This window comes from Salmo trutta, chromosome 13, assembly GCF_901001165.1.
Source record: "Salmo trutta chromosome 13, fSalTru1.1, whole genome shotgun sequence".
Classification (NCBI taxonomy): domain Eukaryota; kingdom Metazoa; phylum Chordata; class Actinopteri; order Salmoniformes; family Salmonidae; genus Salmo; species Salmo trutta.
In genome coordinates, this window is record NC_042969.1 from 19853024 (window position 1) to 19880036 (window position 27013).

The following is a 27013-nucleotide window of genomic DNA, read 5'->3' on the forward strand; positions in this document are numbered from 1 at the left end:
ACACACACACACACACAGAGATATGTTAGTGTACCACGTACACTTCATACTCCATCACGTGAGCAGAGAAGCGGTCATACGGTGTCTTCACTGCAGCAGAGAGGCTGAACTGAATTGTACCGTATGTATGTTGAAAATAGAAGGAGTTAGAGAACACAAAGGAGTGGCTGACATAGTAAGACAGAGCAGGAGAGGTGAAGCAGAGAGAGTGAAGGGTCTATATGTAGGTGTATGCATTATTCCGGGAAAATGTAACCATTGCGTACATGTTTTTGTATGAATTTCACAAAATCTAAAAAAATCTGTTAGAAAGGTGACTCGGTGTATGTGCAGTAGGAGAATATGTCTTTAAATGTTTGTGGTTTTAGGCAAGCATATATGTACCCCATAACACCCAAGGTGTATTAGCTTAGCTTGGAACCAGGACAAGCCTGTGGCTAACTGCCACTGCAGCACTGCCACCGACTGGTCATAGCAGGAATAATACGATGCATCAGAAGCTCTTGTCACTGATCGAGCCTGATTGAAGAGACACATGAATGTCTGTCTGAACATCTGCAACAATCTTTTTTCCTCTTTCCTTTTATCGCTCTCCCCCCCTCTTTCTCTTTCTCTCTCCCCCTCTCTCTCTCTCTCTCTCTCTCCATCTTTCTCTTTCTCTCTCCCCCATTTCGTACTCTCCCCCCTTTCTCTCTCTCTCCCCCTCTTTCTCTTTCTCTCTCCCCATCTCACTCTCTCCCCCCATCTCCCCCTCTCTCTCTCTCTCTCACTTTCTATCGCTCTCTATTCCTCTCTCTACTCTCTCTCTTCTCACTTTCTCTCTCTACTCTCCCTCTCTCTCTAGTCTATGAGTCTGATAGAGTTGGGGAACCCGTCTCAGAGTCTGGAGAATGTGTGTCGCTGGGCCTTCCTGCAGCAGAAACAGGAGACAGGAGATGCAGAGTACCACGACCACGCTATCTTCCTCACACGACAGGAGTTCGGGCCTACTGGCATGCAGGGTAATAAACACACACATACTGTACACACACACACACACACACACACACAAATGTACATACAGACATGCACACAATCGCAGATGCACACACACAAAAGGCACTGGCACACACAAACACCACCCAGTGGTACTCCGTTGTGTTGTTGTGTATGGTTTAGTGGTGTTTAGTACAGACAGAGTGAGAGCAGGCTAGCAGCCTGTCACAGGGGAGTGAGCTAGCTCTAAAGCTGCCCTTGGCTTCAGCTTTGGGCTGGAGAGAAAATCAATACACTTCAGCCACAGACCTGCTAGTGAGAACACAGAGAGACTACAGTCACAGACCTGCTAGTGAGAACAGAACAGAGAGACTACAGTCATAGACCTGCTAGTGAGAACACAGAGAGACTACAGCCACAGACCTGCTAGTGAGAACAGAACAGAGACTACAGTCACAGACCTGCTAGTGAGAACAGAACAGAGAGACTACAGTCACAGACCTGCTAGTGAGAACAGAACAGAGAGACTACAGCCACAGACATGCTAGTGAGAACAGAGAGAGAGACTACAGCCACAGACCTGCTAGTGAGAACAGAACAGAGAGACTACAGTCACAGACCTGCTAGTGAGAACAGAACAGAGACTACAGTCACAGACCTGCTAGTGAGAACAGAACCAGAGAGACTACAGCCACAGACCTGCTAGTGAGAACAGAGAGAGAGACTACAGTCACAGACCTGCTAGTGAGAACAGAACAGAGAGACTACAGTCATAGACCTGCTAGTGAGAACAGAACCAGAGAGAGAGACTACAGCCACAGACCTGCTAGTGAGAACAGAGAGAGAGACTACAGCCACAGACCTGCTAGTGAGAACAGAACAGAGAGAGACTGCAGTCATAGACCTGCTAGTGAGAACAGAACAGAGAGAGACTACAGTCACAGACCTGCTAGTGAGAACAGAACAGAGAGACTACAGCCACAGACCTGCTAGTGAGAACAGAGAGAGACTACAGTCACAGACCTGCTAGTGAGAACAGAACAGAGAGAGAGACTACAGCCACAGACCTGCTAGTGAGAACAGAACAGAGAGACTACAGCCACAGACCTGCTAGTGAGAACAGAACAGAGAGAGACTACAGCCACAGACCTGCTAGTGAGAACAGAACAGAGACTACAGTCACAGACCTGCTAGTGAGAACAGAACAGAGACTACAGTCACAGACCTGCTAGTGAGAACAGAACAGAGAGACTACAGCCACAGACCTGCTAGTGAGAACAGAACAGAGAGACTACAGTCACAGACCTGCTAGTGAGAACAGAACAGAGAGACTACAGTCACAGACCTGCTAGTGAGAACAGAGAGAGAGAGAGACTACAGTCACAGACCTGCTAGTGAGAACAGAACAGAGACTACAGTCACAGACCTGCTAGTGAGAACAGAACCAGAGACACTACAGCCACAGACCTGCTAGTGAGAACAGAACAGAGACTACAGTCACAGACCTGCTAGTGAGAACAGAACAGAGACTACAGCCACAGACCTGCTAGTGAGAACAGAACAAAGAGACTACCGCCACAGACCTGCTAGTGTGAACAGAACCAGAGAGACTACAGCCACAGACCTGCTAGTGAGAACAGAACAGAGAGACTACAGCCACAGACCTGCTAGTGAGAACAGAACAAAGAGACTACAGCCACAGACCTGCTAGTGAGAACAGAACAGAGAGACTACAGTCACAGACCTGCTAGTGAGAACAGAACAGAGAGAGAGACTACAGCCACAGACCTGCTAGTGAGAACAGAACAGAGACTACAGTCACAGACCTGCTAGTGAGAACAGAACAGAGAGACTACAGCCACAGACCTGCTAGTGAGAACAGAGAGAGAGACTACAGTCACAGACCTGCTAGTGAGAACAGAACAGAGAGAGAGACTACAGCCACAGACCTGCTAGTGAGAACAGAACAAAGAGACTACCACCACAGACCTGCTAGTGTGAACAGAACCAGAGAGACTACAGCCACAGACCTGCTAGTGAGAACAGAACAGAGAGACTACAGTCACAGACCTGCTAGTGAGAACAGAACCAGAGACACTACAGCCACAGACCTGCTAGTGAGAACAGAACAGAGAGACTACAGTCACAGACCTGCTAGTGAGAACAGAACAAAGAGACTACAGCCACAGACCTGCTAGTGAGAACAGAACCAGAGAGACTACAGTCATAGACCTGCTAGTGAGAACAGAACAGAGAGAGAGACTACCGCCACAGACCTGCTAGTGAGAACAGAACAGAGAGAGAGACTACAGTCACAGACCTGCTAGTGAGAACAGAACAGAGAGACTACAGTCACAGACCTGCTAGTGAGAACAGAACAGAGAGAGAGACTACAGTCACAGACCTGCTAGTGAGAACAGAACAGAGAGACTACAGTCACAGACCTGCTAGTGAGAACAGAACAGAGAGAGACTACAGCCACAGACCTGCTAGTGAGAACAGAACAGAGACTACAGTCACAGACCTGCTAGTGAGAACAGAACAGAGAGAGAGACTACAGCCACAGACCTGCTAGTGAGAACAGAACAGAGACTACAGTCACAGACCTGCTAGTGAGAACAGAACAGAGAGACTACAGCCACAGACCTGCTAGTGAGAACAGAACAGAGAGAGAGACTACAGTCACAGACCTGCTAGTGAGAACAGAACAGAGAGACTACAGCCACAGACCTGCTAGTGAGAACAGAACAGAGAGAGAGACTACAGCCACAGACCTGCTAGTGAGAACAGAACAGAGAGAGAGACTACAGTCACAGACCTGCTAGTGAGAACAGAACAGAGAGAGAGACTACAGTCACAGACCTGCTAGTGAGAACAGAACAGAGAGAGAGACTACAGTCACAGACCTGCTAGTGAGAACAGAACAGAGAGACTACAGCCACAGACCTGCTAGTGAGAACAGAACCAGAGACACTACAGCCACAGACCTGCTAGTGAGAACAGAACAGAGAGAAGACAGCCACAGACCTGCTAGTGAGAACAGAACCAGAGAGACTACAGCCACAGACCTGCTAGTGAGAACAGAACCAGAGACACTACAGTCACAGACCTGCTAGTGAGAACAGAACAGAGACTACAGCCACAGACCTGCTAGTGAGAACAGAACCAGAGACACTACAGCCACAGACCTGCTAGTGAGAACAGAACAGAGAGAAGACAGCCACAGACCTGCTAGTGAGAACAGAACCAGAGAGACTACAGTCACAGACCTGCTAGTGTGAACAGAACCAGAGAGACTACAGTCACAGACCTGCTAGTGAGAACAGAACCAGAGAGACTACAGCCACAGACCTGCTAGTGAGAACAGAACAGAGAGACTACAGCCACAGACCTGCTAGTGAGAACAGAACAGAGAGACTACAGCCACAGACCTGCTAGTGAGAACAGAACAGAGACTACAGTCACAGACCTGCTAGTGAGAACAGAACAGAGAGACTACAGCCACAGACCTGCTAGTGAGAACAGAACAGAGAGACTACAGCCACAGACCTGCTAGTGTGAACAGAACCAGAGAGAGAGACTACAGCCACAGACCTGCTAGTGAGAACAGAGAGAGAGACTACAGCCACAGACCTGCTAGTGAGAACAGAACAGAGAGAGACTGCAGTCATAGACCTGCTAGTGAGAACAGAACAGAGAGAGACTACAGTCACAGACCTGCTAGTGAGAACAGAACAGAGAGACTACAGCCACAGACCTGCTAGTGAGAACAGAACCAGAGAGACTACAGCCACAGACCTGCTAGTGAGAACAGAGAGAGAGACTACAGTCACAGACCTGCTAGTGAGAACAGAACAGAGAGACTACAGTCATAGACCTGCTAGTGAGAACAGAACCAGAGAGAGAGACTACAGCCACAGACCTGCTAGTGAGAACAGAACAGAGAGAAGACAGCCACAGACCTGCTAGTGAGAACAGAACAGAGAGACTACAGTCACAGACCTGCTAGTGAGAACAGAACAGAGAGACTACAGCCACAGACCTGCTAGTGAGAACAGAGAGAGAGACTACAGTCACAGACCTGCTAGTGAGAACAGAACAGAGAGACTACAGTCACAGACCTGCTAGTGAGAACAGAACAGAGACTACAGCCACAGACCTGCTAGTGAGAACAGAACAGAGAGACTACAGCCACAGACCTGCTAGTGAGAACAGAACAGAGACTACAGTCACAGACCTGCTAGTGAGAACAGAACAGAGAGACTACAGCCACAGACCTGCTTGTGAGAACAGAACAGAGAGAGAGACTACAGCCACAGACCTGCTAGTGAGAACAGAACAGAGAGACTACAGCCACAGACCTGCTAGTGAGAACAGAACAGAGACTACAGCCACAGACCTGCTAGTGAGAACAGAACAGAGAGACTACAGCCACAGACCTTCTAGTGAGAACAGAGAGAGAGAGAGACTACAGCCACAGCCCTGCTAGTTAAAACAGAGAGAGACTACAGCCACACACCTGCTAGCCACTAGAAAGAATAGACCCCTGAGAGACAGGGCATTCTCTGAGAGCCGTACAAGAGACACAGTCAGGTCACTGAGCTCTAGCTACTGAGAGGTTCCTGTTTGGTGTGAGTAGGTCAAAGTTGAATTTATTGTAATTCACAATGCTACATACTAACCGCACAAACCATACTATTTGTGACGTAAAATGAGTAGTATAGTATGGTTATTAGTTCTAGTATGGATAGAGTTAGTATGCCAAAAGTTTGCGGATGTCGTTCTACATTTGCCAAAATACAAAGAATTCAAGCAATGGACACTATTTCCCTAATGCAACTCTTCAGAAAATCCGCGTGGCGTCACAACGTTCTCACATTTGAAGAAAATGGCGGAAAATATGCAGCCGAAGTCCGACGAGATCAGATGTAAAAATGTCTTGCTTTAACTAATTATGACAAATGTTAAGAACATTTTGAGTAATGTAATAAAGTAATGACTTTTCAAAAAAGTTACGTTGGCTGACAATTTGTTAGCTACGCTATCCTTACGAACCACATAGCATATAAATTACAGCAGTATGTACCGGTATGTTAGCTACCTACTGTAACATTAGTTGGTTACATCGAACTTGCCAGTATATTTACTTTATGCTATCTAACTAACTACCCAACATTTATTGACTTGATTATTCACGTCATTCATAGTTTAGGTAAATGGTGTAGTCGTTCGTAAATTCGAAATCGACTCCGATTTCAGAGCACTCTCGTCTGAATAACTGATGAATTTACGAATGCTGAACACCCATTGAATGTTGCCGGTGTCAGTAAACGCTGGCAAAAAAAAGGTAGTTAAATTGTTGCCAACAGCACAGTTATAGGCACTAATGCTTTGGATAAAATTAAAACTGCCTAACCAGCTAACTAGTCAGAGGTAGGTTTTCTCTCATTTGTGTCTGGAAGAAGCTAGCCAATGACTGCAGTGGTGAGGTCAGAACGCTGGGATCAACCATTCTCCTCCGCCAGAGCGTCCTGTGTACTCTGAATTTAGAAACGGACAATCTGATAACGCCCTGAGCACACTCTGGCACTCCAGATTGAATTTACAAACACACCCAAAGTCTAGCAAGTAATTTGTTATGCTAACAAGCTAGCAAGAGGTTGCATAGCAACAGCATCAACTTCTGGTAGACAGGCGAAGAGCTAGTACGCTCAACTGAAAGGATATACTAAAATTACGGTATACTAAAATGAACTAATAGTATGTAGTATATACTAATTAAGTATGTAGTATACAGTATGGGTATTCAAACACAGCTATGGTCTCTTTTTTTCACTCTCTTTCTTGCTCCCTTTCTTCCTACCAATCCTTGACCACCCTTCTCTCTTTCAATTACAACTTCCCTGCCTCTCCTCCCTCCCTCCTCTCTCCCTCCCTGCCTCTCCTCCCTCCCTCCTCTCTCCCTCCCTGCCTCTCCTCCCTCCCTCCTCTCTCCCTCCCTGCCTCTCCTCCCTCCCTCCTCTCTCCCTCCCTGCCTCTCCTCCCTCCCTCCTCTCGTCCTCCCTCTCCCCTCCCTGCCTCTCCCTCTCCCTCCTCTCTCCCTGCCTCTCCTCCCTCCCTCCTCTCGTCCTTCCTCTCTCCCTCCCTGCCTCTCCCTCCCTCTCCCCTCCCTGCCTCTCCCTCTCCCTCCTCTCTCCCTGCCTCTCCTCCCTCCCTACTCTCTTCCTTCCTCTTACTTCCTCTCTCCTCCATTCCTCCCTCTCACTGCTCTCTCCCTTCCTCCTGTCTCCCTCCTGTCTCCTTTCTTCAGGTTATGCTCCAGTAACAGGGATGTGTCACCCAGTGAGGAGCTGTACTCTGAACCATGAGGATGGCTTCTCTTCTGCCTTTGTGGTAGCACACGAGACGGGACATGTGTGAGTACACACACACACACACACACACACACACACACACACACACACACACACACACACACACACACACACACACACACACACACACACACACACACACACACACACACATTCAACACAAACACTCAAACACACACACTTAATCACAGACAGACACACACACACGCACACTCACACACTCATACTCACTCACACACACTCAAATGCACATACATACACGCACACACAAACACACATACTCACACACACACACACACACACACACACACACACACACACACACACACACACACACACACACACACACACACACACACACACACACACACACACACACACACACACACACTGTATCGACTTAGGGCTACACACAATTATAAAAACCATTCTATCCACCATAACACATTGAAGTAGACCCATACACCTGTTCCTCGGTTCCCCCTCCCTCCCTCCCTGCCGACCTCTCTCTCTCCCCCAGGCTGGGTATGGAGCACGACGGCCAGGGGAATCGCTGTGGAGACGAGGTGCACATGGGGAGCATCATGGCCCCGTTGGTCCAAGCTGCCTTCCACCGCTTCCACTGGTCCCGCTGTAGCCAGCAGGAGCTAGGACGATACCTACAGTGAGTCTATCACACACCTACTGTATACACACACACTTACACACGTTACAATCCAAACAACTTGTTTACATTCCTTTTCACTAGAACTGAATGACTCCAGACCACAAACAAACTATAGGAACTCCACTCTGTTAGGTCTGCCAGTGTTCAGCATACAGTTCTCCAATATGAAAACTCATGCAGCCTGAGGAGGGGTCCTGAACTGAAATGTTGCTGTTCCAAACAATACAAAATATATTAAAATTCTACCACTCTCCTTTATTCACTGAATATGAAACCACTGCCAGCTCACATCTCTTTTGACTCCTCCCCCAGATCCTACGACTGTCTCCGTGACGACCCCTACGAACATAACTGGCCATCCCTGCCCAGACTTCCTGGTCTGCACTACTCCATGAACGAACAGTGTCGCTTCGACTTCGGCGTGGGCTACGTAATGTGTACCGCGGTAAGAAGTCCCCAAAGGAACAAGTGGTATACTAACACATCTACTAACTATATATTAATACTAATATATACGTAAAAATGTTACCAGAGAAACAAGTATCTGTTGCCACCTAACGGTCCTAACGTCTCCCACACTTTTACCATTTCTCAGTAGTTGAAAAGCCAATCACTTCAGCACCACTTCACACTTCAGTCCCCACTGATGCAGTAGGATGAGTAGGGTTACATCCACGCCTGGATAGAGTGGCTCCTCACTCCTCACTGAACTAAGTCCCCACTGACCTAAGCCCCCACTTGAAGAAGTATTTTCCTTAAAGCATCTTGACACTGAAGAGCTCATCTTTTTAGACAGACTGTTCAAGAGCTGTTCTGATTGAGAGTTGAGCTGACCTACTCTTTGCTTTGCACACGTTGCTAGATTACCCTGTATTCTGTTGTCAAACCATTCTTTAGCTGCAAAAGGTGAGCCAGGCTGGAACACAGGTAAGGTTACCCCCCCCACACCCCCCTCGGAGCCACGTGGCCGCTTTTTCTTTTTCCTCTGATTGATATCAGTATTGTCGTCGTCGTTGCAACGTTACTCGTACATTTTTTATTTATTTAGTTCTGCCCATCGTCACATTATTGTGCCTGGCATGTGTGCTGCAGGATTCTATACATGATCTCTGTTTCTGGTTCCCATATAGTACCTACCAAGGAGAAAAGTAAAACGCTGGATTTGTCCCGAACAGCTCCTGGATCTCATAGCCAGACAAAGTCAACAATAACAAATGAGCTCAACCCTGACACATGCATGGCACCTTTTACTGTAAATGTCTGAGTGACTTTTTGGCTGTTCAGAAAGACATATTGGCATGTAGAACATAGGTAGAAAAAGGGTGGAAAGAAAGAGAGAGAGAGAGAAGTTTCCAGACAGAAAGAAAAGTCTGGAGCAAAAGCTGCTTTTCTATGTTCAGGTTTAGGATCCTGCAGTGTCGCGTGCCAGCTTACCAAGCTGATGTCATCAGTGCCAACCAACCATCAGGCTGACTTTTGGCCCTGTTGTAACCTCAACTGGAGGAGTCACCTGAGGTCATTCTGGGTAGGGAGTCTGGCTCAGCTCTGTTATTGTGGCAAGGGGGACAGAGGGGGGAGCGGAGGGAAACAGCTGAGAGAGAAGAGAGTTTGTCACAGATCTAAGATCAGTTTATTCTCCCCAGCATCCTTACCTGAACCATTCTGGGCATAGAATGAAAAACTGACTAAGGACAACTTTATTCTTCTCTGAACCAATGATTGGTCATGTTGACCATTTTATATTCACCTTCTGCCCTCCTCTCTGACCCCACAGAGCTGCAGGGTGTCTCAGTCAGAGTCTCTCGCTCCTCATCCTCTTTGGTTGTGTCGGCATGCTCTCTGGCTTCCTGTACAGCCGTGTTGTTCTAACAGTGAACCAGTGATGGACTACTACAGTACACCACCGTCTGGACTCCTGTGGATGTTATTATTTTGTATATTTTCTTGTACATGTGCAGTGCAGTCAGTGGTACATTTGATTTGTTATCTCTGGTGTAGTAGGACTGAGGTGATTTATGGAATGTTCTGTGATGCTAGCTACTCCCAGTTCTGTGATGCTAGCTACTCCCAGTTCTGTGATGCTAGCTACACCCAGTTCTGTGATGCTAGCTACTCCCAGTTCTGTGATGCTAGCTACACCCAGTTCTGTGATGCTAGCTACACCCAGTTCTGTGATGCTAGCTACACCCAGTTCTGTGATGCTAGCTACACCCAGTTCTGTGATGCTAGCTACTCCCAGTTCTGTGATGCTAGCTACTCCCAGTTCTGTGATGCTAGCTACTCCCAGTTCTGTGATGCTAGCTACACCCAGTTCTGTGATGCTAGCTACACCCAGTTCTGTGATGCTAGCTACACCCAGTTCTGTGATGCTAGCTACACCCAGTTCTGTGATGCTAGCTACACCCAGTTCTGTGATGCTAGCTACTCCCAGTTCTGTGATGCTAGCTACTCCCAGTGACTGGTGTGCATATCAGACAGATCTGTTCTTTCTTGTGACTGTTGCAGGTCACCTGTCTACTCTGGTGATATGTTAAGGTACTGGCTGTGTGTGTTTAATGTGAGCGGGCGTGTGTGTGAGGATGTCTCTCTCTCTCTGTCCATTGCAGTACCGGACGTTTGACCCCTGCAAACAGCTGTGGTGCAGCCACCCTGACAACCCCTTCTTCTGCAAGACCAAGAAAGGACCGCCAATCGACGGAACCATGTGTGGGGACGGGAAGGTACACTAATATAAGCACGGACGCATGCAAACACACACGTACGCACGCACGCACACACACACACACACACACACACACACACACACACACACACACACATACACATAAACACACACGTAAACACACCCACACCCACACACATAAACACACAAACCTACATACATAATATTATTAATATTATACATACTCACACACACCACAGTAATGGTAAAAAATTATGCTATCTGACAGTCTCTCCCCTTTCTCATCCTACCACAGCACTGCTTCAAAGGTCACTGTATCTGGCTGACCAATGACATGATAAAGCAGGATGGTGGGTGGGGCGTGTGGAGCCAGTTTGGGTCCTGCACACATACCTGTGGAGGAGGGGTGCAGTTCAGAACCCGTGAATGTGACAACCCCAGGTACATAAATATCAAACAATATCAAACAACTATCAAACAAATCTACCTAGCAACATTTCCATGGTATCATAGTGGAAAGGTGTTAGATCTTGTCCTAACAGAACATAACCAACATGACATCACTGCTATCCATCACATTGTGATGGTTTTGCAAAAAGATATGCGTCATCACTGTTCACATCGTCCTAGTTTAACATTTCTACCCCTCCCTCCCTCTCTCTCGCTCTACCTTCTCCCCCTGTCCTCCCTAGGCCTGCTAACGGAGGTCGTACCTGTCTGGGTGCGAACTACCAGTTCCAGCTGTGTAACAGCCAGGAGTGTGAGGAGCTGTACAGTGACTTCAGGGAGGAGCAGTGCCGTAGGATGGACACTGAGTATGAGTTCCACAACAACAAACACCACTGGCTTCCTTATGAACACACCGAACGTAAGTGGCCTACACACAGACACACTTCCCCAAAAGGTCGGTTGGGACGGAGACACTTGCGGGCCTTAAGTCGGCTCCTTTTGCTTTGTGGCCAAAGTCTGTTGTATCTGATGTAGAGATTGTGTGGAGGCAGAGTGAGAGTTATGTTATGATCAACGACAGCTGGTTTTCTGCTGAGCAGTGTGAAAACACCTATATTCAAAAACAAAACTCTTGTCTTTCAACCTTTCTAAAACAACAACCCCTTTCCTGAACCCATCTTAAAAAAACTATATTTGAACTCTCTCACTCCACCTAATCACACTGACGTCATCTGAGCTCTTTTCCAGCCTCTCTCTCTTCCCCCTCTCTCATCCCCTATCTCTCTCTCTCTATCTCTCTCCGTCCCTCCCTCGCCAGCCAGCCAGCTGTTGTGAATCACAGAGCATATGTTTAAACCATCAGAACTCAGAAATAGGAATCCCATCTCTTCTTTCTCTCCATGTCTCCAAAAACTCCCTTCCGTCATCTAGAAGTGTGTGTGTGTGTGTGTGTGTTTGCAGAGTGTGTGAGGCTTGCGGATCCACTCCTTCTAAGTGGAGGTGTCAGTGCCTCCTCGCTGCGTATTAACTGATGCTCCCAGTAAAGGGCAGAGCTTGAGGAAAAACGCTGACACGTCTCTCAGTCTAATCCAGGGTCACAGTGGACTATGCACAGCGCTGCGCCCAGGATAACAGTCCCCACGCTAAATTGTTTTTCTCTACATTGTCATTTCTAAATGCCATCCTTTTGAGAAAGGCCTTCCCATGGTCTTTATTTGAGCTCAAATGATTCAAGTATGTGGGGAGAGAAAAGGAATGAAAGAGAAGGGGGGAAAGGTATAGGTAAGGAGAGAGGTTGGAATGAATTCCATTAGTGTGTTGTCATCTCCAGGGTTTAGAGATGTGAAAACGGGAGTTAGTCTGTGTTTGAGTCCAGACGTTGCTCCAGACCAAATAATCAGTTATGCCTGTTGTGAAATACTGTCGTTAACATCCTCCTAACAATAGTTTCAAAAAACACTTTTACAGGCACTGATTGTTCCAGCTGCTTTGGTCATCCAGGGTCCAGCTGGTCAGGGAGATCAGTCAACCCTTCTCACCCAGAGAACTCTCTCTCTTTCTGGGATGATCATTGGTGTCGGCCTCCTCCCTGGGGACTCTGGCTGGAAGATTGAGGGAGTGAGGGACTGCGTAATGGAATAGCATCACCATTAGTGGACTTGCGTTTCTAATACTCTGTCATATCCGTAAAGGAATCACAGTGCGTTCTGAACATAGCGTACAGAAGACAGTCATCTCAGATCACACAGTGGTTCTGCGGCTAGCTAAGTACAATCTGACTCGATAGGTCATGTGTACAATCAAACTCTGGGCAATTTTTGTTGCAGCAAGTAGACATACACATTGAACAGTCGAATCCACCTTAAAGCTAATCTCACATGCCATACTGTACATTATAGCCATGGCATAGTCGGGGTAGACACACGTCTGAGAGATTACATAAACACATACATGCTAGACAAAGATCCTCCACGGCCTTCTCTGAGCTGTGTCTTTATTGTAGAGGATATATGCTAGGTCTGCCTTGTACTCCTAAGTGATTTACCTGTTTAGTATCGATCCAGATCTCTTTACAACCTGTTCAGTATGAATCCAGATCTCTTTACAACCTGTTCAGTATGAATCCAGATCTCTTTACAACCTGTTCAGTATGAATCCAGATCTCTTTACAACCTGTTCAGTATGAATCCAGATCTCTTTACAACCTGTTCAGTATGAATCCAGATCTCTTTACAACCTGTTCAGTATGAATCCAGATCTCTTTACAACCTGTTCAGTATGAATCCAGATCTCTTTACAACCTGTTCAGTATGAATCCAGATCTCTTTACAACAGTATGTTGTCATAGTTCTGCATATGGGTCTGTTGCTAACTATATGTAAATATAGCATTGTAACGTGTGTGTGTGTGTGTGTGTGTTGTGCAGCTAAGCAGCGCTGCCACCTCCATTGCCAGTCCAAGGAGACCAGAGACAAGATCAACATGCAGAGGCTGGTCCAAGACGGCACGCTCTGCTCATATAGAGACCCCTACAGCGTGTGTGTGCATGGGGACTGTGAGGTCAGTCTGTGTGTCTGTGGGTTTGTTTTAAGGTTATGTGGGGTTACACAATGCTAGTCCATTTTGCAAACCAAATGATGCGTGTGTGACTGTGTGAGGTGTCAGTGTTCATAACTTTGTGAAGTGTGTGTGTCCATATTAAGTCTTGGTGTGTGTCTTTGTGTGTGTGTATGTGTGTGTGCATACACGTGTGTGTTGCAGAAAGTGGGCTGTGACGGCGTGGTAGGGTCCTCTCAACAGGAGGATAAGTGTGGCGTCTGTGGAGGAGACAACTCCAGCTGCAAGATCATCAATGGCAACTTCACACGAAGTGCCAAGAAACAAGGTACACACACACCATCACCACCACACTGGCAGGCAGAGACCAATGAGGTAAAGTGTAGCTCAGTTGTCAGACCCTGGAACATGAGAAAACAGATCAGAAAGTGAGATGTAGTTGTTTTCCCGGCCTGGGTTCCCGGCCTCTGATGATGATGATGATGATCCCCTGGATATCTAACTAAAGAGCCTCCTCTACTGGTCACAGAGAGACAGTGAGCTGGCCAGAGTCATGTCCAAACGCTATGCCAGGACGTCATATTAAATCAATATCATCCAGTTGAAATAAGGAAGGAACTCATTTTTCTACATTTCCTGGATGACTGTTGTTGACCCTGGCTTGCAAAACTTACAGCAGCGCAGTTAAAGTCTTATTTGAAGCAAGTAAAAAGTCGCTACATGAACCCTGTGTTCCTCAGATGAACAATAACGTTTAGTGAAAATGCATCCTGACCAAGTTGAAAAGACATCTGTGGGTGTCTGGACCTTATGGCAATGTGTGTGTTTTCCTTTCAGGTTTCCTCAAAGTACTTGAAATCCCTAGAGGGGCCAGACACCTACTGATCCAGGAGATTAAGCCAACAGCCCACATCCTAGGTGTGTGCGTGTGCATGCGTGCGTTTGCGTGCGAGTGCTTGTGTTTGTGCGCGTGTGTGTGTGCACATGTGTGTGTATTCCAATCTATAATTCCACCTCCCTCCCCAGCGGTGAAGAACCAGGCTTCAGGACAGTTTTTCCTGAACGCGGAGGGAGACCTCCCAGAATCCCGTGCGGTCATAGAAAAGGGCGTGGAGTGGGAGTATGTGAATAATGACCACGACAAGGAGACACTACAGACGAATGGACCGCTCAGACACGGGGTCCTAATCATGGTACGCACACACAGAAACACACACACTAACACCGACAAATGTAATACATACTGTTGTCTCCCTGTGTCCAGGTGCAGTCCCATGGAGATGCCAAGGTGACCCTGTCCTATAAGTACATCATCCATATGGACCTTCTCTCTGCCATAGAGAATAACATGCTGCTGGATGACACCTCCTTCTACGAGTGGGCCCTGAAGAAATGGTCCTACTGCTCCAAGCCCTGTGGGGGAGGTATTTTACAGTGACACCGCTTACACAGGAAGACATTGGGGAACATGATAGGAGTTTTGGATGAGGATCTATTTGTCTAACAGATGTTTGTGTGTGTTGTGCCTGGAAAGGTAAGCAGTACACCCGGTACGGCTGTAGAAGGAGAGCAGACAGTAAGATGGTCCACCGACGCTACTGTGAGAACATCAAGAAGCCTCGCGCCATCAGCAGAGACTGCAACCAGAAGGAGTGCTCACAGCCCATGTACGTATGGATGGGTGGTTTAGATGGATGTTTACATAGAGAATGGCCCCATACAATTTCACTCCTTGTTCCCTAAACTGTGAACCTGTCAACACCAAAGAGGTTAAAGAGGAAGGGGCTAGTGATCAAAATGTCACCAGGTCTAAGATGTATGTCTTTGTCTGTGCCTCCCTCTAACTCTCTGTTCTATGTCTGTCTAGCTGGGAGGATGGTCCGTGGGAGCCGTGCAGTAAGACGTGTGGTAAAACGGGGTACCAGATGAGATCTGTTCGCTGTGTCCAGCCCTTAGACAACGGCAACAAGCGCTCCATCCACAGCAAGTACTGCAACGACGACCGTCCTGAAGCACGCAGACCATGTAACAGAGAGCTCTGCCCCGCACAGTGGAGAGTAGGGTCCTGGACACAGGTAGGGATGGATGGGGGCTGGGGGTGCTGCGGGGACTGGGGGTGCTGGGAGGGTGGGACCAGGTGTGTAGGTGTGTCATTGAGGGTGAGACCAAGTGTGTAGGGATGTCTGTGAGGGTGGGAACAGGTGTGTAGGGGTGTCTGTGAGGGTGGGAACAGGTGTGTGGGGTGTCTGTGAGGGTGGGAACAGGTGTGTAGGGGTGTCTGTGAGGGTGGGAACAGGTGTGTAGGGGTGTCTGTGAGGGTGAGACCAAGTGTGTAGGGATGTCTGTGAGGGTGGGAACAGGTGTGTAGGGGTGTCTGTGAGGGTGGGAACAGGTGTGTAGGGGTGTCTGTGAGGGTGGGAACAGGTGTGTGGGGTGTCTGTGAGGGTGGGAACAGGTGTGTAGGGATGTCTGTGAGGGTGGGAACAGGTGTGTAGGGGTGTCTGTGAGGGTGGGAACAGGTGTGTAGGGATGTCTGTGAGGGTGGGAACAGGTGTGTAGGGGTGTGTGAGGGTGGGAACAGGTGTGTAGGGATGTCTGTGAGGGTGGGAACAGGTGTGTAGGGGTGTGTGAGGGTGGGAACAGGTGTTTTGTAGGTGTGTGTGTGTGTGTTGTTGTGTAGGTGTGTGTGTTGTTGTGTAGGTGTGTGTGTTGTTTTGTAGGTGTGTGTGTTGTTTTGTAGGTGTGTGTGTGTTGTTTTGTTGGTGTGTGTGTTGTTTTGTAGGCGTGTAGGTGTGTGTGTTGATTTGTAGGTGTGTGTGTTGTTTTGTAGGTGTGTGTGTTGATTTGTATAGCCTATTCCCACACTCTTTTCTGTGTTGTGTGACCACAGTGCTCCGTGACGTGTGCCAACGGGACACAGCAGAGGCAGGCGTTTTGTCACACGCGTGACAACACCATCGGTCTGTGTCTGGACAGCAAGCCAGACACCATACGCATATGTCGCCTGGTGCCCTGTCCCAGTGAGTATTATGGCCCCGTTATAACTCGTATTATTTCGTTCCCTTGTGCCACTACTCGCCAGCAGCATCCCACCCTGCATCCCACTGCTGGCTTACCTCTGAAGCTAAGCAGGGTCGGTCTTGGTCGGTCCCTAGATGAGAGACCAGATGCTGCTGGAAGAGATGTTGGAGGGCCAGTAGGGGGCCCTCTTTTCTCTGGTCTAAGAAGATCCCAATGTCGCAGGACATTGAAGGATACCCTGCCCTGCCCTGCCCTGCCCTGCCCTGCCCTGTCCTGCGCAGGTTGCTGTCTTTCAGATGGGATGTTAAGCGTGTGTCTTGACTCTCTGTGGTCATGAAAAATCATGTTACTTATCGTAAGAGTAGGGGTGTTAACCCCGGTGGCATGGCTAAATTCCCAACCTGGCTCCATTCCATCATGGCTACCTAATCATCTCCCTCATTCCTAATTGGCATATATCACTCCTCACCTCACCATCTGATAGCTGATGTTTGGTGGTTGTTGGTATCATCCAGGTTGGTGCTACACATTGGTGGTGGATGTTTCCCTCTGCTATGTAAAGTGCTTTGATTACCTCAGTTAGAAGAAAAGCTCTTTAGAAATAAAATCCATTATTCTTTATTATTACTACTGATTGGTGTACTAAGGTAATGTAAATAGACAGTAGAAGTCTCTCCTGACTCATAGTCGTTTTCCTCTCTGATGTTTTTCCCTCCTTGCTCCATCTCCAGGAGGCTCGTCGGACCTGAATAAGAACGGCAACATCCTGATCCAGTGGCTGTCCCGTCCAGACCCAGACTTGCCCTACCAGAGGAACACTTCACGTAAAAAACCATCCCTTTATAGCTCTGGGCCCGGCCTCCAGTGCATGGCTGTCCTGACCTGGACCCTGACCTCTCTCTCTGTCCTCTTCACCCTGCAACAGGCCTGGGCAAGGGGTCCTGGGGGCAGGCTCACCCCCTGACCACCCCCCCACCCCCACCCCTGTGTCCGTGCCTGTGCCCGCGCCCGCAAGCGAGTGCCAGCTTTTCGCTTCTCTTTTGGGGGGTGTGTGTCTCTCTCTCTCTGTGTGTGAGACAGCTCTGATTGGGGGAGGTCTCTGGCTCCTGTGTGCTGATTGGTTGGTTGGTTCTCTCTTGCTCTGTCTCTCTCTTCTCTTATCTCTCTCTCTCTTTTGTGGAGCATTGTGTTGTAACCGCTGGCCAGTCCAAACTAAAACGAAAAACAATTAAACATTGAAGAGAAGCTGGAAATGGAAAATGGCGAACAGGTTTGATTGGCGGCTCTTAGTGGTGTCGAAGAGCCAGTGAGGCGTGAGCCCACCCCTCTGTTTGGCGGCCATGTTTTGAGTGAGCTAGCTGCAAGATGTCATGGGTCACGCTCCTGAGATGCGGCTGCGATTGTGTTGGGGGTCACCACGCCGTCATCGTCCAAGGTGACAAGTGTGAAATTAACGAAGGGAAAATATATATAAATAAAAAAGAAGTGTAAAAAGAAAAGAAACTAAAGCTTTATTGTGAATGTGATCTTGTCACAATGAGGACATCTTTGCTAAAGTGCTCATCTCACATCCTGGTTCCATTCTAGAATGACAATGACGGTTTATCTCGTTCTCGGTCCCATTCTCAGACTGACAGGAACTCAGCACAGCAGGTGACACAAACCAACACTTTTTAGGAATATTATATACGGAGCTGTTGGGTGAAGAGGTCAAGAGTGCAGAAGAGTAAAAGGCTAATGAAAACAGGGTAGTTTTACCATGTGAGGTTGCTTCCGATTTCACCCTCATCAGACATCCTCTCTTTGACTGTTATATTAAAGTTCAATAACTGCAGCTTATTGATGCTTGCAAACTTTAAAACAAATACATCTATAAATATATTTGTGTATATATATATATATATATATATATATATATATATATATATATATATATATATATATATATATATATATATATATATATATATATATGTGTGTGTGTATATGTATGTACAGTACCAGTCAAAAGTTTGGACACACCTACTCATTCAAGGGTTTTTCTTTATTTTTACTATTAAAGAATAATAGTATAATACGAGAATAATAGTGAAGACATCAAAACTATGAAATAACACATATGGAATCATGTAGTAACCATAAAAGTGTTTCTGAAAAGATTTTAGATTTTAGATTCTTTAAAGAAGCCAACCTTTGCCTTGATTACAGCTTTGCACACTCTTGGCATTTTCTCAACCAGCTTCACATGGAATGCTTTTCCAACCATCTTAAAGGAGTTTCCACATATGTTGAGCACTTGTTGGCTGCTTTTCCTTCACTCTGCGGTCCAACTCATCCCAAACCATCTCAATTGGGTTGAGATCAGGTAATTGTGGAGGCCAGGTCATCTGATGCAGCACCATCACTCTCCTTCTTGGTCAAATAGCCCTTGAGGTGTGTTTTGGGTCATTGTCCTGTTGAAAAGCAAAATGATAGTCCCACTAAATGCAAACCAGATGGGATGGCATATTGCTGCAGAATGCTGTGGTAGCCATGCTGGTTAAGTGTGCCTTGAATTCTAAATAAATCACAGACAGTGTCACCAGAAAAGCACCCCCACACCATCACACCTCCTCCTCCATGCTTCACGGTGAGAACCACACATGCGGAGATCATCCGTTCACCTACTCTGAATCTCACAAAGACTCATCAGACAAAAGTACAGATTTCCACCGGTCTAATGTCCATTGCTCATGTTTCTTGGCCCAAGCAAATCTCTTCTTATTATTTGTGTCCGTTATTAGTGGTTTCCTTGCAGCAATTTAACCATTCGGCCATGAATGAACCATGAATGCCTGATTCACGCAGTCTCCTCTGAACAGTTGATGTTTAGATCTGTCTGTTACTTAAACTCTGTGAAGCATTTATTTGGGCTCTAATCTGAAGTGCAGTTAACTCTAATGAACTTATCCTCTGCAGCAGAGGTAACTCTGGGTCTTCCTTTCCTGTGGCGGTCCTCATGAGAGACAGTTTTGTCATAGCGCTTGATTGTTATTGCGACTGCACTTAAAGAAACATTCAAATTTCTTGATATTTTCCGGTTTGACCGACCTTCATATCTTAAAGTAATGATGGACTGTCGTTTATCTTTGGTTATTTGAGCTGTTCTTGACATAATATGGACTTGGTCTTTTACCAAATAGGGCTATCTTCTGTATACCATTCCTACCTTGTCACAACACAACTGATTGGCTCAAACGCATTAAGAAGGAAAGAAATTCCACAAATTAACTTTTAACAAGGCACACCTGTTAATTGAAATGCATTCCAGGTGACTACCTCATGAAGATGGTTGGGAGAATGCCAAGAGTGTGCAAAGCTGTCATCAAGGCTAAGGGTGGCTACTTTGAATAATCTCAAATAGAAAATATATTTGAATTTGTTTAACACTGTTTCGGTTACTACATGATTCCATATGTGTTATTTCATAGTTTTGATGTCTTCACTATTATTCTACAATGTAGACAATAGTACAAATAAAGAAAAACACTTGAATGATTAGGTGTGTCCAAACTTTTGACTGGTACTGTATATATACTGTATATGAAAATCTATATGAGTAACAATAATATGAATAATAATGTTTAACCATGAATAAGCTGTAGTTCATTATAACCTACAGACTGCTATTGATCACTTCGATCCTTGACTGTTAAGTGTATTTTTTGTTATTTATTTTACATGAATAATACAGAAGTTAATATTTATTATGAGTAAAGTGTCAGGGGGAAGGGGTATAGATCTATATTATGCAGGACTTGGTCAGTTAGTTGCCGCTCCATTTTTTTCAGATGGATGGGGTTTACTGTTGCTCCTTATTTTCTTTAGGGAAAGGATCACGTTTCTGTCATGCACATTTGCATCCCTTGTGTGTGTGTGTGTGTGTGTGTGTGTGTGTGTGTGTGTGTCTGTGTGTGTGTGTGTGTGTGTGTATGTGTGCAAAGGTGCATGTCTGAGTGTGTGTGTGTGTGTGTGTGTGTGTGTGTGTGTGTGTGTGTGTGTGTGTGTGTGTGTGTGTGTGTGTGTGTGTGTGTGTGTGTGTGTGTGTGTGTGTGTGTGTGAGTGTGTGTGTGTGTATGTTCATGCAGGCTTCTCGTAGACATACAACTCTGAAACAGAAATACCTCATAAACCTTCATTTGAAAGCATCAGATCTTGTTTTTCCTTTTTGTGATGAACATTTAACACATGAACAATGCCTTATCTTGGATTGAATGTAATGGCATTTATCTGTGAAAGAGAAGGCTTTACTCATTAAAACCTTTATTAATCACTTAAAGGCAGCTTCAAACTAACAGGCAAACACAGGCAAACCATCAGAACCTGCAACAAGCAAAAGGTTTGGACCGTGGTCTGACCACCGGGTACGGTTTACGAAGGGCCCAGGGTATCGATCGACACTGAGGACGGCATCTAGAAAAACACTTCAGTCTTATCATTGCATTGTGATCACATGTTTCTGTTGTGACTAGTAGCGAGCTATCCGATGTTTCGTGCTGGAGTCGGACGGTAGGAGGCCGATGAAGCTAGACCTTGCAGTGCGATACTGTATATAACGTTGGTGTTGACTATATTTAATAATGTTCATGACTGTTATCTTCTTACTTATGGAAAAAAAATCTATAATATTCTATACTATGGGTAACTCTTTTGTGGCTTCACTAGCCTGCTGGGTGGGGCTGGCTGACGTTGGATTGACGTTGGGGAAACATTCAGAAGGACTATGTGCACTACGTCTATATGCACTTTGATTTATCAGGGAAAAATGTATTCATGTTTTGTAAAAGTTTCATATGACACTTAAACGTGCCATTCCAGTTTTTACATCATTCATCATGGAGAATTCTGTATTTTATTTATTCAACTTCAAATCTATTTATTCATTTATGTAAATTATTCATTAGACTTCTTATCAATTGATTAACTAAACTAATTGATTGGTTTACTTCCCAGTAATGAAGTGTTTTACCAAAGTGACTGTGAACTTGTACCTTTCGATACAGTTGATTTATTTTTCTTAAGAAAATAATATATCTATATATTGAGGGGGGAGTACATCTCATTGTTTTAGTTCCTGTCATTATCAACTGCAAAGTTGTATAAATAAAAAAATGTTTTAAAATGCGCTCTCACTCTCTCCTCCTGAGTTTGTGATGGTTTGACTTGGTGTGAGTAGGAGCACATTACAAACTGTCAGTATAACACAACTCAAAGATTGCTCCAACCTTACAAAGGGTAAAACATTGTCCTATAAAGTGATATTGCCATGAATAATGAAAGACGGATTAAAGAAGATCAAGCCTCTTATCCTGCATAAAAAAGATTAACCAAATGATATTGATATAGTACGTTTACACTAATCTGAAACAAATAAAGAAACACAGATGAGATGTCAGAAACATTGTTTGGTCTGCAAAGAGACGAGCAGTGTTGGGGAAGATACTCTAAAATAAAATGTTTACCAAGCTAACAATCACTTCACGAACAATCACTTCAAGCCACACTAAACTTTAAGAAAAATACAGTTTACTAAACTAGAGTTACTGTGAAAAAGTAGTTCACTTCATCCAAACTACTTTCTGAAAAAGTATCATTTGTAAATCAGAAATGTCATAGACTAGAAATTACAAGAAAATATCACTTTTGGGTCATATGTTAACAGAATGTGTAATTCAGACGATTAAACACAACAACAATTGTTTCAAGTGAGAATTATACAGGTGATGAAAAAAAAAGAAAAGTTTTGCCTACTTCACCCATATATACTTTTTTTAAGTAGTGTGTGGTTCCAGTAGTTAGCTACACCGCTACATGGCAACAACAAAAAAATTAACTACTGAAAATACTACCTAGATTTTAATTTAGTTCAACTACCACAAAGCTACTGCACAATGTAGTTAACTCCTCCCCAAGACGGGAGCCAGGTTCCTGTTCCAGCAACACAACAACAAAGGACCCACTCCGGTCTTCTTTCCTTTTAGTTGCTATGGACTAATCTGTTGACTCTGCTGTCCATGCTGCTTGGGTCTTCTTTTTCTTCCTTCCTGCTCTAGTTGTTAATGGTTATGGCTTTACTACCTCTACTACTGGACCGTTTCTAAACACACACACTCCCACAGCGCCATCTCCAGCCCCGCCCAGTCTCAGCTCTGTGTTCTCTCCCCCACAGGCAAGCAGCGTTGCCATGGAGACAGGTCAGTGTTCTGTCGCATGGAGGTGCTGATCCACTACTGCACTCTGCCTGGCTACAAGCGCATGTGCTGCAAATCCTGCAGCAACGTGACGGACAGCAGCCTGAGCACCACCGCCCCTCCCCGGGTCACAGCTGTCCCCCTGCCTCGCCCCCGGCCTCTGCCTCAGCCCAAGGACAACAACACCCCCTTTCAGGCCACGGTTCATCCAAGAAGTACAACACATATACCTTATACCACGCCACGCCCAATGAGCACCACAGACACTTATACAACACCCCACCCATACTACACCACATACCCCATCCCCGTGACCCCCAGAGAGACAACCAGGAAGTACCCCTCATTCACCCTCTCCACCAGCACCAGCATATACACTACAACTCCCAGCAGCCCTTTCACTGATATCACCTTTGTCAGCAACAACACCACAGGTGCATCAACCACAACTCCCAGTAGCCTATTCTCCATGGATGATGTCATAAAGCCAACTGAAACCAACTACTTTGAGGATGTCACATCGCCCAGTGGAACTACTGTCCCCAGCGATGACATCATAGATATGACCACCCCTGATTGGCCAGATTTCACAGAGTACATATCTGTGAGGGCCACTGTTCCCACAACAGAGCAAACGACAGCCCTGCCTCCCACAACAACCATCGCCACAATGACAGCAAAAAACAAAAAACCCACGTGGCCACCAAGCCGCCAGGAGGAGACCAGAGAGAACAACTCCATCGATGATCCCTACAACCGGATCATCGGAGTGGACAACGACATCTCCCAAAACAACTTGATCCCCAGACGAAGCCGTGTGTTCCTCAGGGAGAGAACACGGAACAAACGCATCCAGGAACTCCTGGAGGAGAAAAGGAACTTTCTGTTGAGGATGAAGCGGGCCCACGGGGGCGCTGTGTGATGACCTTTGACCCTTACCTTCCCCTTTCTCTTATAGAGATTTACCTACGTCTGCTAACAGACTGGAGTTATTATTTAACCCTTAACCTGCCTTGGTGCTCTCAATCAGGCAAAGTCCCACCACACACCCAGAGCCACGGTACAGACATACCACCCTATTATTTTACACACACCAGCCAGCCACACGGCAAACTGAACTATTCGGAGAGAAAACCAAAGCCAGATGTTTGCACAATTGTTTTGAATGAAAGCGGTTGGTCTCGTTGTACGGCTGAGAGTAGAGCCAGATGAGATGTGGACCGTACATCCTCCTGGACCCGTACCACAACAAGGGAAACTTGTATCTCTCCAAACCTCCCCAGTGTGCTTTGGTTTTCAGAGCAAGGCACATACAGTAAAAATGTATTCTCTTTCATAAGCGGCACATACCTGGATAAGCTCAGGTTGTGAAAGGTTGGACCTTCAAGACATTAAAGTCGATAAAGCTCAAAGTAGATTTTATTTATTCTATTTAAATGAAGTCTTATTCCTAAGCACCATGCCTGGACCTAGGTAAGCTTGCTCATCCCGAACAAGTCTAACATTCCATGTTAGATTACAGCCTATGACTGCAGTTGATATGCCCCCTCTTTGAGTCAAACAGACATGAATACCACTCTGGTCCCATTGAATGAGACAGGTTAGATAGGAAGTGCCCATATGTATTTTGTCTAGGGGTAAGTCCCTAAGGGCCCTGGTCCAAAGTAATGTGCTGTAAAGGGAATAGACTAGGGCCGAGGTTTACCGGGATTTACCGCCCAAAACCACTCCCTTTTCTCTGGATAAATAACTGCAAGAAACCCGCAAATCATAATAAATGATTTATATGAACAGCATGGCGTGAAATGGAACTGTTACATTATATGCAATGTCTAAATTTGGCTTCTCCACAAAATAGAACTGTTCAATTATATGCAATGTCTATATCTGGCTTCTCTCCAGCCTCTGCATGATGAGTCAACGTTTAGGGTGGGGACAGACCCATCTCAGGGTGGAGCGCAGTTCAAAATGCATGTATACCTATCATCTCATTATGGTAACTTGTGACAGGTAGGCCTACATTTGCTGCAGCATAGCCTATGCTACAGTAAAATAAAGAGCGAATGCAAGTCTTATTTACACATCTCCTTCTGGCTTTCGGGGGTCACCTTGTTTTTATAATTGTAAAGATGATTGTATTTTTTATTGCAGCTACAGAGTTTTAAAACAGCCTATCAGTCAAATATCATTGCTTTAAATCAGTGCACGCACGAGCTCTCTCGCAATCGTTCTCTCTCTCCATCAACTCCATTCAAATTGCATCCAAAACAGATAAGCCTGTTCTAGATTGATATATAGCCCTATATATAGATGACCTAGCCTACCTCTTTCAGGTAATATGTTATTTTCAGCCTTTGATTTAGCTAATAAATGATGGGTTATGCATAATAATCTTCTAATTTATAGCATCTGTCTCTCGTGCAATATGCAAGCACCTGTGCTCTGCTAGCCTCTCCTTATCTCTTGGCAGTGGTGGAAAAAGTATCCAAGTCATACTTGAGTAAAGGTAAAGATACCTTAATAGAAAATAACTAAAGTAAAAGTAAAAGACACCCAGTAAAATTCTACTTGAGTAAAAGTCTAAAAGTATTTGGTTTTAAATGTACTTAAGTATCAAAAGTAAAAGTATAAATCATTTCAAATTCCTTATATTAAGCAAACCAGATGGGACCATTTTCTTGTTTTTTTTTATTTAAGGAAAGCCAGGGACACTCCTACACTGAGACATAATTTACAAACATTGCATGTGGGCTCCCAAGTGGCACAGTGGTCTAAGACAGCTCAGTGCTAGAGGCATCACTACAGACAACCTGGTTTGAATCCAGACTGTATCACAACCTGCTGTGATTGGGAGTCCCATAGGATGGTGCATAGTTGGCCCAGCGTTGTCTGAGTTTGGCCAGTGTCATTGTAAATAAGAATTTGTTCTTAGCTGACTTGCCTAGTTAAGTAAATGTGTGTTTAGTGAGTCAGTCAGATCAGAGGCAGTAGGGATGACCAGGGATGTTCTCTGTTTAGTGAGTCAGTCAGATCAGAGGCAGTAGGGATGACCAGGGATGTTCTCTGTTTAGTGAGTCCACCAGATCAGAGGCAGTAGAGATGACCAGGGATGTTATCTGTTTAGTGAGTCCACCAGATCAGAGGCAGTAGGGATGACCAGGGATGTTCTCTGTTTAGTGAGTCCTCCAGATCAGAGGCAGTAGGGATGATCAGGGATGTTCTCTGTTTAGTGAGTCTACCAGATCAGAGGCAGTAGGGATGACCAGGGATTTTCTTTGTTTAGTAAGTCCACCAGATCAGAGGCAGTAGGGATGACCAGGGATATTCTCTGTTTAGTGAGTCCACCAGATCAGAGGCAGTAGGGATGACCAGGGATGTTCTCTGTTGAGTGAGTCCACCAGATCAGAGGCAGTAGGGATAACCAGGGATGTTCTCTGTTTAGTGAGTCCACCAGATCAGAGGCAGTAGGGATGACCAGGGATGTTCTCTGTTTAGTGAGTCCACCAGATCAGAGGCAGTAGGGATACATTTAAGTCATTTAAGTCATTTAAATGACTGGATGACCAGGGATGTTTGGTTGATAAGTGCTGAATTTAACTATTTTCCTGTCCTGCTAAGCATTGAAAATGTAAAAAGTACTTTTGGGTGTCAAGGAAAATGTATGGAGTAAAAAGTACAATATTTTCTTAAGGAATGTAGTGAAGTAAAAGTAAAAGTAGTCAAAAATATAAATAGTAAAGTAAAGTACAGATACCCCAAAAACTACATAATTAGTACTTTAAAGTATTTTTACTTAAGTACTTTACACCACTGTCTCTTGGGAGTTTCATGCAGGAAAAGCTATACTAGAATAGCTTGCTGGACATATATTGTTTTGTTAAGTACTTTACACCACTGTCTCTTGGGAGTTTCATGCAGGAAAAGCTATACTAGAATAGCTTGCTGGACATATATTGTTTTGTTAAGTACTTTACACCACTGTCTCTTGGGAGTTTCATGCAGGAAAAGCTATACTAGAATAGCTTGCTGGACATATATTGTTTTGTTAAGTACTTTA

The 27013-nt window shown here is 45.5% G+C and overlaps 1 protein-coding gene across 1 annotated transcript; it reads left to right on the forward strand.

Annotated features, from left to right (window-relative positions):
- The first annotated feature begins 822 nt into the window (after positions 1–822).
- Positions 823–25043, forward strand: LOC115205406 (A disintegrin and metalloproteinase with thrombospondin motifs 2). Its single transcript, XM_029771367.1, has 17 exons — positions 823–1001; positions 7286–7391; positions 7870–8013; positions 8329–8461; positions 10623–10736; positions 10995–11140; positions 11392–11567; positions 13575–13708; positions 13910–14033; positions 14543–14623; positions 14732–14898; positions 14970–15129; positions 15240–15372; positions 15573–15780; positions 16596–16725; positions 17458–17550; positions 22935–25043. The coding sequence occupies exons 1-17, from the start codon at positions 848–850 to the stop codon at positions 23876–23878; spliced, it is 3147 nt and encodes a 1048-aa protein (XP_029627227.1). The 5' UTR covers positions 823–847; the 3' UTR covers positions 23879–25043.
- The last annotated feature ends 1970 nt before the right edge of the window (positions 25044–27013 follow it).